Raw genomic sequence first — 13,775 nt, forward strand, 5'->3', positions numbered from 1 at the left:
ACCGTATATCGCACACACATTTATATGGCTGCCCATTTCTGTTGTTCTGCCTCATCGCAAACAGGTCAGATGGATCAACCATGTGCCCTGTATCGCACACGCAACTAAAATCAGAACTATGTTTGATGGCTCCGCCATCGCAAATGTTTTCCATCTTTTTTGGCTTTTTTACATCACCGTTTGCGATTAATGCATCGCACACAGTTTCGTCAAGGGGTCTCTGATCGTAGTGTCGCGTTAGCAGCATCCTGCCGTAGTGACTTTTCCGGTTGCTTAAGAAGACCTAACCAATTTGTTTGCAGATTAACTTGTGGCCGTATGAGACAGATCAGGGTTTCGAACTGAGCGAGATGTGCATGAGGGACAAGCTTATCTGGCGGGCTAAGGTCCAATTGATAGGCGTATACGCTATTGAGTGGCACCTACCACAGCATGTGGCGACACGGTTCAGTAGGTTCCAACTGACCCCACCGGAGGATACCGACATTGGTGGCTTCGACCTTCGCAAGTGAGGGATTTAACATGTATTAAGATTTTTTATGGTTTGTTGTTTTTATGGTTTCTTATTGTTTCTTGTTCCTTGTAGGAAGAGTAGGTATACTTGTCAGGGGATCACGAACTTGGCAGTTGAGCACAAGGACTATGTGAAAATATGGGGGAGAGGAGGTATAACAAAGACATGAATTACATAACGGACGACTCGGAGGAGTACGAGGAGACCCTGAAGTGGTTTGATGATGTTATAAAGTATTGTTTGCGCCTGAGGCCACAATGGACCGCAGCGAATATCACATCACTAGAGGAGGACAACTCCACGGAAGAAGCCTATAATGCCAATATTAGAGGGACCCAAGGTGAATTTAGGGAGTATGCACCCCTTCTTAATAGAGTGGTACGTTGTGTTGAATTGCTTGGAGACGACATTTGCATGTGAATCTAGTATAGTCTTTTGTCACTAATTTATTTATGATGCAGAGTTTTGAGCTGAAAAGAAACATTTTCGATGGCTCGAACGCGCGAGTGCACGCCCCCGAGACCCTGGAATGAAACACATCGCTGAGGGAAATGGCGAAAGTAAGTTTGAGCCTAGCCATAACTTTCAAGTTACCATAACCTTGATCCATATTCGTTTTCCTGCCACTAACTTTGAGCTTAGCCATAATCTAGTTTATCTTTGTCACTTGATCCATAACCTTGAAGTAACCTTGTTCAACTCTCTTTGTTATTGCAGAAGTTCATGAAGCATTGTCGAAAGCTAGTAAGCATGCTTGGGTGCGCTAGCTCGGTTGATGTGAATGCTCCTGGCCTGTCAACACATATCGTCGCTTCTTCGAGCCATGTAGGCGCAGGAGGAGGCCGAGGAAGATGAGGAAGAAGAGGATGTTGAGCACGCCGAGGAAAGTGATGATGAGGGCTACAACGAGGGTGAGGAGGAGGACTACGACAAGGTTGGCAAACCTCCACCCACTCAACTAACCCAGGGAAAAGAGGGCATCAACCACGCAAACAAGGGAAGAGTCCAACACCGTTTCTCAAAGAGCGTCATCATCGCAGAACAACAACGAAAGAAACAAGTGAGGGTTGCTCAATGAGGAACGAGGAGCGCACGACCAAGAGGGGTAGGAAGAATAAGTGATATGGTCACTTGCTTCCCTCTAGTATTCGGACATGTCGAGCTTGTGTTGAGTTTCAGAACTTGTGATGGCTATGTTGAACTATTTTGCTATCTATCATATGTTGGACTATTTGCTACGCGGACATGTAAAACTATTTGCTATGTTTGTTGGAACTATGTGATGCTACCTATTATTATGTTGGATATGAAACTATATGAATGTGATGATCCATATCCTGTTTGAAAAGCACAAAAAAATGATCTTTATATTTTTGTTATTGAAAGCAAAGATATATTGCTCTATTTTCAAAGGGGGTACACTCTCGCCAAGGTGCTTTGCGGTAGGGTAGTACACCCTACCCACAAAAAAAAAACAAATTTTATAGACACCAGTACGCGTTTGCTATTTTTTGGGGGGGAGGGGGGGCACCCTACATGCAATCTGTTCTTGTTCCAAGCAACAGGTTTTTGGGGCGTTATAGCCTACTGCCGGGGGCTCTGGCGGTAGGTACGTATCCACGCCAGCAACGCCTCGACGGTCGTCAGTGTATGCTGTCAACCCTACCGCCGGAGTCCTTGGCCGTAGGTGGTTAAACCCTCCTGCCAACGGGTCAGACGGTAGGACAATGGTAAGATCTTGAAAATTTCGCGAAGCAGGGCCAAATCATGATTAAATTAACAAAAAAAGTGAAAACAGCGATTTCGCCCCCCGTGGATGCCAATTTTGATGTTTGGGCTGTGTGGATGGACAGATAATGGGGAAATGGGCTATGCCGTGCTGAAGATGCCCAAATCATACTCTGATGACCAGAACCTTAACCAGACGAGAATGCTTGGAAGCTGGAACCAGCTTTTGCTGACCAAACAAACATCCTAGCAGCGATAGATAGACACACTGAAGCAGAAGTGTCCGAGGCTGCTTTTTGGACATGCGGCCAATTGGTCAGCCGCGCACCTAGTATTATATTCCACAGAGAATGTGCTCCCGCTACTCACTCCATAGTATTTTGTCAAATGCACATTGCTAGCCGCCACTGACAAAAATTCCGTTTAGCCAGCTTGTGTCAAGCCAAGATTTGAGGCACTTCTGATTACGAGCAGGTAACATGGTCCTGAACCTCGTTGGCGCCTGTCCTTTGATGAACCTTCCGCTGAAGCCCTGGCACTCAGGGCGGCTTTCAGTAAACAACCAACGTACCATCATGTCCATCTCTCTAGCTAGAGGAGAATAAATTCCCTCAACAACCATCCCCTCTTTTAATTTCCGAGAAATTTCCCCAGGCTCACTCTTTAACTCCTCTGCATTTATCAACTCCTATATGCACACAAAAATACAAACTGCCGATTAATACCACAAGCGGACCGATCGCGGTCAAAGGGAAATCTGCGCCTTGTGTCAGCGCTGCTGGCTCAGTTTCAGTAACGGTTTACGGGCGGAGCGTCAAACCCCAACCCCCGAGCAGTTGAGAGTTGAGACTTGAGACTAGCCGCGTGGGTAGCAGCGAGCGAGTGAGCGCAGCACGGATCGGAGGGAGAGGGGAAAGCCGCCGAGGGAAAAGGGTCGCTGGCCAGGCCAGCTCGCTCGCTTGCAAAAGGCGCCGTTTTTAAAGCGGAAAGGGAGGAGGCAAGGAGAGCAGTCCTTCTCGCCCTCTGCCCCCGCTCGCCTCTCTGCCACCTCCTTTCTGCCGCTCAAAAGAGAGAGGAAGTTTTCGCCTCGGGATGCCGCTGGCTGCCTTTCCGCTGCTAGTCTAGTCCCTTCCTCCGAGCAGCCTCCTCTCTCTCTCGAGCTTCTCTTCTCTTCCCTTTCCTTGTGGCGAGGGAGAAGGAAGAAGAGAGCGTAAGGTGGCTTTCTGGGGGGATAGATTCCATTCCTTGGAAGAGGAGGAGGAGAAGTAGTGGGGAATTGGGTAGCTAGGCCAGATCAATTGCTTTCTCTCGATTCTCCTCGCCTTTTCTCCGACTTTTCTCCCCCGTGGTTGGTTGGTTGGCTGTTCCTTGCTTGCGAGGGGGTTCTTGGTTCTTGGCGCAGAAAGGAACGACAGATCAGTCGGTCGGTCAGTCGTCCAGTCCCCTGTTCTAGTGGCGAGTGAAGTGACGAGCGTGGTTTCTTGGGAGTTTGGAGCCGGTGAGGAAGGAGGAGAACGAAGATGGCCGCCGCACCGCCGCCCAAGGCCGACGAGCTGCAGCCGCATCCGCCCAAGGAGCAGCTCCCCAGCGTGTCGTTCTGCATCACAAGCCCGCCGCCATGGCGTACGTGCTATGTTCTGCCAAATCTCCCTTTTGATTTTGCTCTTTAAAAGCTTCCCTCCTCCGTGCTTGTCCCTTCACTGTCCTCAGTTTGTTTCTCGTACTTGCAGTTTCATACATGTCCAGGCTTTCTTTCCCACTGCATATGCGTGCTGATTACTGGCCTGTTTTTGTTGTTCATCAGTCTCTTCATATTTTCACTGCAGAAAGTTTTTCATGTTTTTTTTATTGGACACGAATTCTTTTGCTTAACCAGTCTGGAAGATTCTTTGATCTTGAATTTATTTATAATGAAAAGGCCTTTCAGTTGCACATCTTTTTATGCAATTGATACAATAGTAGTACTACTCATATCAATTGGTGTACTGTATATTGATGTTTCTCTTGTGCTTGATCTTGTACGCAGCCGAGGCCGTGATTCTAGGATTTCAGCATTTCATAGTCATGCTGGGCACCACCGTCATCATACCAAGCGCGCTTGTTCCTCAAATGGGAGGTGGAAATGTCAGTCCTCAACTCTCTATTTATTGATTCTCTACCAAATGTCCTCTGGTTTATTCACTTACTTGACACATGAATTTGATATCTCTGAATAAGGAGTACTGCTAGGCTCTCACTGAATTGGCCGTACATATAAACATGATGATGGACACTCACTGAATTAATTTGTGTCAGGAGGAGAAAGCCCGGGTAATCCAGACGCTCTTGTTCGTCGCCGGCATAAACACCTTACTGCAAACCTTCTTCGGGTCTCGCCTCCCCGTCGTCATGGGTGGCTCCTACACCTTCGTCGCGCCGACCATCTCCATCATCTTGGCCGGGCGCTACGACAATGAGACAGACCCTCACGAGGTATTTATACGGCCCAGCAGAATTGCCTTCTCATGACGCACGAGTTCCTGTATGGAGGCTAACAAATTTGTGTTGCTGTCGTCAAGAAATTCCTACGGACGATGAGGGGGACACAAGGCGCTCTCATAATCGCGTCGACGATCCAGATCATCCTTGGCTTCAGCGGCCTCTGGCGCAATGTTGTCAAGTTAGTCCCATTTTCAGCCTTTCTTCGTCGAATTATAGTAGTACAAGTTCTTTTAGTACTGCCCTGTAGCATTTCAGGTCGTGCAGTTAAGGGTTGAGTTAACTAACCATCCTGTATGATTTATGTGCAGATTGCTGAGCCCATTGTCTGCAGTTCCTCTTGTTTCGCTTGTCGGATTTGGGCTTTATGAGCTTGGCTTCCCAGCGGTTAGTTTTGCTCCATCACTTGCTTATTTCCTCTGCTTCTAGTATCTTCTTGCAAGAGTGAATAAAAGGTATTCATGATCAAATACAGGTAGCCAAGTGCGTGGAAATTGGTCTTCCAGAACTCATCCTGATGGTCGCATTTTCTCAGGTATCACAACATTTTACGAAGTTCTGATTGGCCAGATCAATGTTTCTAAATGGTTTCAGTAAGTTAACGATGATGTACGTACTGATCGTGTTTGTTTCCTGCGCAGTATTTGCCTCATGTGCTGCATTCTGGGAAGGGTGTCTTCGGCCGGTTTTCTGTTCTTTTCACCGTCTCAATCGTGTGGCTGTACGCATACATCCTCACAATCAGTGGCGCCTACAAGAACGTCAAGCTGAAGACGCAGGCGCATTGCCGCGTCGATCGTTCAGGGCTGATCGGAGGAGCTCCATGGTAGGGTCCCAGGAAACCATATTCTGTTATAATAATGTGTTGTAATTCTGATGGCATTCGTGACGAAGGTGCTGCCTGAAATCTGGTTTCAGGATAAGCGTTCCGTATCCGTTTCAGTGGGGGGCTCCTACATTCGATGCTGGGGAATGTTTTGCAATGATGATGACTTCATTCATTGCCATTGTAGAGGTTTGTCTGCAATATTATTTACCCTAGAATAGGAAGCAGATGCTATACATTCAGTCATAATAAGATGGTACTCATGCATTGCAGTCCACTGGAGCCTTCATTGCTGCTTCAAGGTATGCAAGTGCGACGATGATACCTCCATCGATCGTTAGTCGGGGAATTGGTTGGCAGGTAAATGAATGGTTTATTGTACAGTGGAGTTTGTCTAATCATATTTTACTTGGTAATAATGCATGCTGATCACAATGAAACGTCACTTTCAGGGCATCGGTATCTTGCTTGATTCATTCTTTGGAACAGCCAATGGAACCTCAGTTGCAGTGTAAGTATATGTTTCAGGATAGTACAAGTGGCATTACTTGACTGAACAGCCAATGGAGTACTTGATTATCTCTGTGAACTTTTGTATTTGCAGGGAGAATGTTGGTTTACTTGCCGTGACACATGTTGGCAGCAGGAGAGTCGTGCAAATATCTGCGGGCTTCATGATTTTCTTCGCTGTCCTAGGTAATATAAGCTAAACTTATATTTAAAGCTATTATGACTATAGTTTTGGTTGTGCACATAGTATACTGTTACCCAAGCTGATTTTAATTTTGTTTCTTTTGGCAAAACAGGAAAATTTGGAGCCCTGTTCGCGTCCATTCCACTGCCTATATTTGCTGGCATGTACTGTGTTTTCTTCGCATATGTCGGTACGTCCAGATACCCGCGAAACCGCTCGTCGTCGTTCGAAAGTCTAAATTTGATCATTTTCAGCGTGTTACGTTGCCAGTTTTGACACCAGTATGAATGTATGAGTCTCATTGGTTCTCTCTTTTGCCGAGCAGGTGCCTGTGGTCTGAGCTTCCTCCAGTTCTGCAACTTGAACAGCTTCAGGACCAAGTTCATCCTGGGCTTCTCCTTCTTCATCGGCATATCAGTTCCTCAGTACTTCAACGAGTACGCCTCCGTCTCGGGCCATGGCCCGGTGCACACGGGCGCAAGATGGGTACGATGAGCACACGCCTCGGTCTCTCGCCATTCATCAGCTCTCTGAAACCACTGACCCTTTGTTGATTTGGGCAGTTCAACGACATGATCAACGTGCCCTTCTCGAACAAGCCGTTCGTGGCGGGGCTGGTGGCCTACTTCCTGGACAACACGATGCACCTGCACCAGAGCGCGGTGAGGAAGGACAGGGGCTACCACTGGTGGGACAAGTTCAGGAGCTTCAAGAAGGACGCCAGGAGCGAGGAGTTCTACTCCCTGCCCTTCAACCTCAACAAGTTCTTCCCTTCCGTCTGATCGTCGTGTCGCGGGAGAAGGGCGCTGTCGATCCACTTGTTGGTGCATTGGCTGAACATGGTCCTGCTAGCTTGATCTGTCGAGTTTTCGTGGTGCCGCTGTGCGTCAGTTTTGTGTATTTATGGACGAGATGGACTGATTGGACCAGTGGGGACGCCATGTTCGTTTTTTGGTTCTGCGCGGATCAACGTCTCATAAGTGATACCTGTTGTTAATCTGTGGATGTACATGCTGCTTCCCTAGCCCAGGAAGAAAAGATCATCACTAGTATGGTGGCTTATAATGCTAGTAATTTATTTCCTAGAAATTAAAGAGAGAAGCGTTCAGTTTTTGGACTTGCTATATTCTTAGTCCTGCTATTTCCAAAAAAATAATTCTCAACCTGATACATATTTGTTTTTCTGAGGAAAGGAGCATCATTCTCCCAATTTTATTCGCATATGTTCTATGAGATGCACAAACACTTTCGAGGAACTCGTAAATTATTTGTTTTTTCCAAAACATGATTGAAGATAAATAGATTGGAAGTTTTCTCAGAAAAAAATATCCATTTTTTATACTCCCTACGAACAAAAATTATCTGTTTTACATTTATCTAGATATGGATGTATCTACACACATTTTAGTGTTAGTTACATCAGTATCAAGATAAATTTAAAACAAATAATTTGAAACGGAGGTTGTATTTATAAAGAAAAAAGATATTACATGTTAAATAGGCCGCATTGAGTGATAAGCTTGATGCCACAACTACTTTTATATGATCATAGAAAAGTAATGCAATAAATCCATTTTTATATGTATAAAGAAAAAAGATATTACATGTAAAAATGGGCCACATTGAGAGGTAAGCCTAATGAAAAAAGATATTACTTTTAGACGTCCTTTTTAGGTAGCTTAATGCAGCGGGCGCTCCTATTCTACGTCAGGGCTATATCTCGCCTGCGGCGTGACGAGCTATCGTATTCCCCTCTGGTGTGAGGCTAGTAGGACGGCCCAATACTATAGGTCCACCGAGCGATTTTTGGAAGTTTGGATGAACCGGCTCGGACTGGCTCTAGAAGCTTCCATATGGATTCTCTTTTCTCTTTGTTTCTATGTGTGTTTTTCCTATTGGTATTCTTCAGTTTTCCTACGTCTTCCCCCTTTTTTTCAAACTAATATTGACTTTTTAAACACGTGCTATACATTTTTATATACATGGGGAACATTTTTTGATACATGTTGAATATTTTTTAAGACACAATGAACATTTTTTTTAAATACATGCTTGAACAATTGGAAACATGCAATACAGTTTTGAATAAACGTTGAACATTTATTCGAATCGTAGGATATTTTTTTACATAAAAATATTTATTTAGATTCTATAACTTTTTAAATGTAACGAACATATTCCTGAAATGCTTGATATTTTATAATGTCGCAAACATTTCCCTAATGGTATGAAACATTTTCATAAAATGACGCTGACATTTTTTATTTTGTACAAACAATTAAAAATTGTGATGAACATATTTTTGAATGCGTAAACTTTTTTAAATGCTACAGATTTTTTATTAAATTATGCAAACATTCGTTTTATATTGTGTAAACATTCTTAATAATGTCATGAACACAGATTTTTGAATGCTACCAATATTTTTTAAATGTTGCACGGACAATATTTCTATGCGCATTAACATTTTTAAAATGTGCGATGAAACCTTTTCAAATTTTTGGTAAATTAGTTTCTCAAATATATATATTTAGAATATTGTTCAAATATAAACCAAACAAACGAACACACAAAGCGACATGTAGCTCCTGCACAAGCAAACTAGACGTTACCCTAAGACTCAGGGTGTGCATTTAGTTTTTTTTTTTGATTAGGTTTGGTTTATACGGTTTTATACATAGATACGATCGGTTTTGGTAATAACCATTTACTTTTGGTTCGGTTTCGGTAATACCCAAATTAACCACACATAAGTTTTTTTTACAGTTAGCCAATACAGAAGTGTTCCACGTGTAAATACATGATATAGATCATAATGAGGAAAAACAATTAGAAAAGGATCAAGAAGGGATGTTTGATAAGCAGTCAATCTAATCACGTAAACTGAAAGCACTAAATGGGCTAGAAAGTATTGTACTATAGCAACCCATTATGCTTTTGAACCCAAAAAATTCCAATCTAGGTTAATGCGGTTTAACCAAATGGTTTCCGGTTTCTAATCATAAAACTGGAACGCAAATGGTTTTCAGATTTCAAATATGAAACTGAAACCTAGAAAAATCAAAATTTTGGTTCGGTTTAGTGTTTTTGGTTCGGTTTTGCACACCCTGACCAGAAACGAGCACACACACTCCGTCTCGCAGCACGTGAGACAAAGCGATGCCCCCTATTCTAGGGAGCTCCTAAACCCGGAAGAACGTGGTGTTAGTGCAGCAAACGTGAACTCGCACTCGCACTTTGAGCCGGACGACCGGCCTATTAGGGGTGCGGAGTGCCCCTGTTTTTTTACTTCTTAAAAAATGTTCAGATTTAAAAAATGATTCCAAATTGAAACGAATGAATGAATTTGGAAAATGTATTTTTAAAAAATTATAAATTTGAAAAAAGTTATCTCCAATTTTTACAAAATGTTCATGCACTGAAACAATGTGCACAAATTTAAATTTGTTTTCTCATATTTCAAAAATTTCTCCCAAATGTCAAAAAATGTTAATGAATTTGGAAAGAAAATCTTGGAGTTCAAAAAAGTTCAATCATTTGAAAAATCTTCTTGGATTTCAAGAAATATTCATGAATTTGAAAATTGTTCTTCAATTTGAAAGTGTGTGCATGATTTTCTAGAAATTTCATGACTTTTAAGAAATGGTCCCAGATTTCCGATAAAACTAAAAAATTATGTATATTTTGCAACAAAAAAACTCGGTTGGGAAGACAAAACGGAGTAAGCCGGCTCATAGAGAGGACGGGGCGTGCAGGGGTTACGCGGTAGGTCACTATCCAACTCCCTACGCGCAAAATAGGGAGCACCCCTATTCTGGGCTTTAAACATAGGACATGTAGCAACTTGGCCGAAGTGTGCAAGGCCACAGAAGACACGTCATAATATCAACATTTTTTAGTTGGGAAATATATAATTAATTTAATGAAAAATATTATTGAAATTGGTTGATGCATAATTGCTATCAAAAATATATTCTTATATTTGAAAATATTCATATTTTAAAAATTATTAATGTTTAAAATATCCATCATATATTAAAAGCATAATGCATTTAAAATTTGCTCATGTGTAAAAATGCGTGTATTCAAGAATATTTATGCATTTGAAATTAGGGTTTTTATCATTTATGCCATTAGTTGTGTCCCACTACTCAGATTTGCCATTAGAAATTGCTACTACTCAAAAATGCCATCGTTTCATGAGATGCTTGCTCAAAAATGCCATTAGATATCTCAAATATGCCATCGTTTCATTAGATGTTTGCTCAAAAATGCCATTAGACATCGTTATTTTCAGGTCAAACTCGTTGACCATGTTATATGATGAAAATACACCTATACCCACATGTCAGCTCTCTCTATCTCACAATGATAAGTTTGGACCCCACTTGTCAGGAGTAAGCAAGCGAATAATTTTAGAGAAAATAAGAATGCTATTGGGATCAAGTGGGACCCACACTTTATTGTAGTGAGATAGAGGGGGAGCTGACATGTTGTTATATAGGTATTTTGGTCATTATGACATGGCAAACGGGATTTGAGCTGACAATAATGATGTCCAGTGGTATTTTTTGAGCATGTGCCTAACAAAGCGATGACATTTTTGAGCAGCTGAAATTCCTAGTGACAAAACCGAGTAGTGAAACACAACCAATAGCATAAATGATAAAAACCCTTGAAATTACAATGTTCATGCATTTTTAAAAATGCCTGCTTTAGAAAAATCATACATTTATAGATATATTTATGCGATTGTGTAAAATAAGATTGGCCTAATAGTGCCACCATGTGAGCGAGGCAGTGCTACAACTCGCTAATCGGCACCCACCCACCCATAGTCAAAGGCCAAAAATGCTACACTTACAAGGAAGCTTTTATGGAATGGACAGAACTTCTACCCTCACTGACCCCCCCCCCCCCCCCCCCCCCGGCCGCCCTCCGGGGAAATATCCGGTGCACCGGAGCTTGTGGTGCTACCCGTGCACCGAACTCACATTGTGCTTTTAAAATATTTAAAAAATTCTGGAAATAAATTAGCACACTCGTACAACATCAATGTAGGTTGTCACAAAATTGAAAACATAACTCGAAAAACAAAAATGACAAATTCAACACTAAATAGTACGTAACATAACTTGGGCTTTAGATTTGGCCCATTATCACAATGGTGTCAAATTTGTCATTTTTGTATCTCACAAAATATTTCAAATTTGTATACGAAATTTTCTGACATCATACATTGATGTTGCGGTAACGTGCTAGATTTTTTTTCAGATTTTTTAAAACATTTTATGGCATCCGGTGCACCAGTAGCACCATAAGTGCGGGTGCACCGGATACATTCTCCTCCCTCCCCCTCCCTCTGAATTTAAGGGTGAGCCCCCCTTCATAGTAATTACCTATCAAAACAATTACCCTCAGCTCAGCCTTTAAATCTCCAGTAAACACTCCGTAGTTGTAGTATTACTCGTCAAAGGCCTAGTTTGCATTTGAAGGAAACTCCACATACGGGCAACTTTTACGAGATTGAAATTAAGGGGTGAGTTGGAAAACGATGGGAAGGAAAGCCCCCCCCCCCCCGCCCCCCCCCCCCTAAAAATTAGGTGGGGAGATATTAACATGAAGTTTTTTTTTCCATATATTGCTTCCCGTGGATGTATCACGTAAGTCTAGGATTATTCGTTCGCATTTGAGATGCTAATCGGTTAGCGGTGCAGTCGCGGGCTGTTGGTCTTTATGACAATGTAAAAGGCCTATTGGATCTTGGCCTTACAATCTTTGAGTTGTTTGCTGATGCATTCTAAGGGCTGGATTCTAGAATGAGACCTCCTAACTAATGCCTTCTATGTCATGTAAGGATCAAGCGTCCACGCACTCCGCTTCATGGGCCTGCCCAACAATGAGGCGAGCACCTCGCTCAAAACACGTCGATTCCCCTGGTCCCTTGGTTCACAGTTATTGATTGGTCCACCGCTGACCAGTTGACTGTTAGCTCTTCTGGGAAAATGCGAAAACTTAAAAAACAATAGGAGTTCAAAATACGTTCACGAATTTGAAAAAGTTCATGAATTCAAAAAAACATGCACGTTTGAGATAATTTCGCAAAATTTGGAAAACGTTTATAGCATTGAGAAAAATGTTCACAAATTTGGAAAAAACACAAATTTTCGAGAAACAAAGTCACAAAATTGAGAAATGTTCACGAACTTGAAAAACAATCATGAATTTTAAACGGCGAATTTGAACAAAAGTTTGTAAGTTCAGAAAAATTCCACGATTTAAAAAAAATTATGAGTTAAGAAGTAAAAATACAAATAAGAAAAGAAAAAAAAGAGTAGAGACTAAACAAAAAACACAAGAACCCAGCCCAAAAAAGCTGGAGGGAACCTTCTGGAAGGTTTGCAAACCCGACGCTGGGAGTACGTGATTTGGGCCGGGCCATTTCGGTAGCCAGAAGGAATCGAGGGTGTGCACCAGTTACGGTAACAAAGTAACTGGCGCTTTAAGCGGTAAGCAGGATTCGGGCTCTAGAATTCCGGTCACTACTCTTCGCATTAGTATAATGATCTGGACCAAACGATTTCTATATTCTCCCGAGAGAGAAAAAAAGCAAGCGATTTCTATAAAAGGAAAATGACGAAGGAAGTAATTCTAAAAAGCTACTCCGTATATCAGCGTCCATGGCTGAAAATTGATGTTCCCAGCACCGCAAAGAGGAAGAAGAAGTAGAAAAAGAGGAAAGTCACGCTTAACAGTTGACAGTGCATTTGAAACACGCCCATGAAAAAAAAAGGAAATCCAAACTACAAGCGCTAGCATATGTTGTTCATCTTCGGACGAGAAGTCGCATGATCTTTTTCAATCGGAAGTGATATCTCCAGTTCCAGCTTTTCTTCTGGCCTCAGGTATAGTTTATCTTTTCCAATATGCAGTTAACCATGCCATGCATGAATGCAGAGCACCGGTGGCCAAACCCCTACGGACCAGTAGCGTCGGTACGTTTGCTTCTGTCCACGGGAGACACTCGAGGCATAGACATCACGAAAACTAGGCGTCCTTAGCTATGAGATATGAGGCGGGCAGACACGGAGATCTTGTGATCGATTTGAATGCTGTTAACTCGCACAGCTCGACCGGATATCTCGCCAAGACCACATCGACCCATCGATCGCGCAACGAACTAGCTATGCTGGGGCGGGCAGCGTGACCATCTTGCAGTTAGCTTTCTTGACGTCCCAACGCCCAGAGACTACGTAGCATACATGTGGCCGGCGTTGAAGCCCAAGACGTGAGAAGACGGAATCGGACCCCCAAAACCGGCACTGCATGGGGTCGAGGCCCAACCTAAAACGCTGATGGAGTATACCTATGCGGAAATGCTCAACCACCGACACCGTGATGCAATGAGCCGTTTCTTCCGTGAAAGAAGGATGGCAGGTACAATAGGAGTGACAAGGGTCAGTTTACGGTGAGGTCACACGCTCTCACTTGGTAAGAGCAACTCTAGCAGACCCCGCATCCGCCCCGACCCGCAA

At 42.9% G+C, this 13,775-nt stretch overlaps 1 protein-coding gene across 1 annotated transcript; it reads left to right on the forward strand.

Moving 5' to 3' along the window:
* Positions 1-3,072: 3,072 nt before the first annotated feature.
* On the forward strand, positions 3,073-7,353 carry LOC109755384 (nucleobase-ascorbate transporter 6). Its single transcript, XM_020314295.4, has 14 exons — positions 3,073-3,865; positions 4,269-4,366; positions 4,538-4,714; positions 4,801-4,901; positions 5,032-5,107; positions 5,196-5,255; positions 5,362-5,546; positions 5,639-5,735; positions 5,820-5,906; positions 5,999-6,057; positions 6,151-6,242; positions 6,353-6,430; positions 6,566-6,726; positions 6,804-7,353. The coding sequence occupies exons 1-14, from the start codon at positions 3,763-3,765 to the stop codon at positions 7,020-7,022; spliced, it is 1,593 nt and encodes a 530-aa protein (XP_020169884.1). The 5' UTR covers positions 3,073-3,762; the 3' UTR covers positions 7,023-7,353.
* The last annotated feature ends 6,422 nt before the right edge of the window (positions 7,354-13,775 follow it).

Source organism: Aegilops tauschii, chromosome 5 (assembly GCF_002575655.3).
Source record: "Aegilops tauschii subsp. strangulata cultivar AL8/78 chromosome 5, Aet v6.0, whole genome shotgun sequence".
In the NCBI taxonomy this organism is placed as follows: domain Eukaryota; kingdom Viridiplantae; phylum Streptophyta; class Magnoliopsida; order Poales; family Poaceae; genus Aegilops; species Aegilops tauschii.

Excerpts from the sequence above, each read along its gene's own strand:
- LOC109755384 (XM_020314295.4), top strand. The coding sequence starts at position 3,763 with ATGGCCGCCGCACCGCCGCCCAAGGCCGACGAGCTGCAGCCGCATCCG. Across the intron at positions 5,256-5,361 it reads TGATGGTCGCATTTTCTCAG|TATTTGCCTCATGTGCTGCA; the intron begins GTATCACAACAT and ends TTTCCTGCGCAG. Across the intron at positions 6,431-6,565 it reads TGTTTTCTTCGCATATGTCG|GTGCCTGTGGTCTGAGCTTC; the intron begins GTACGTCCAGAT and ends TTTGCCGAGCAG.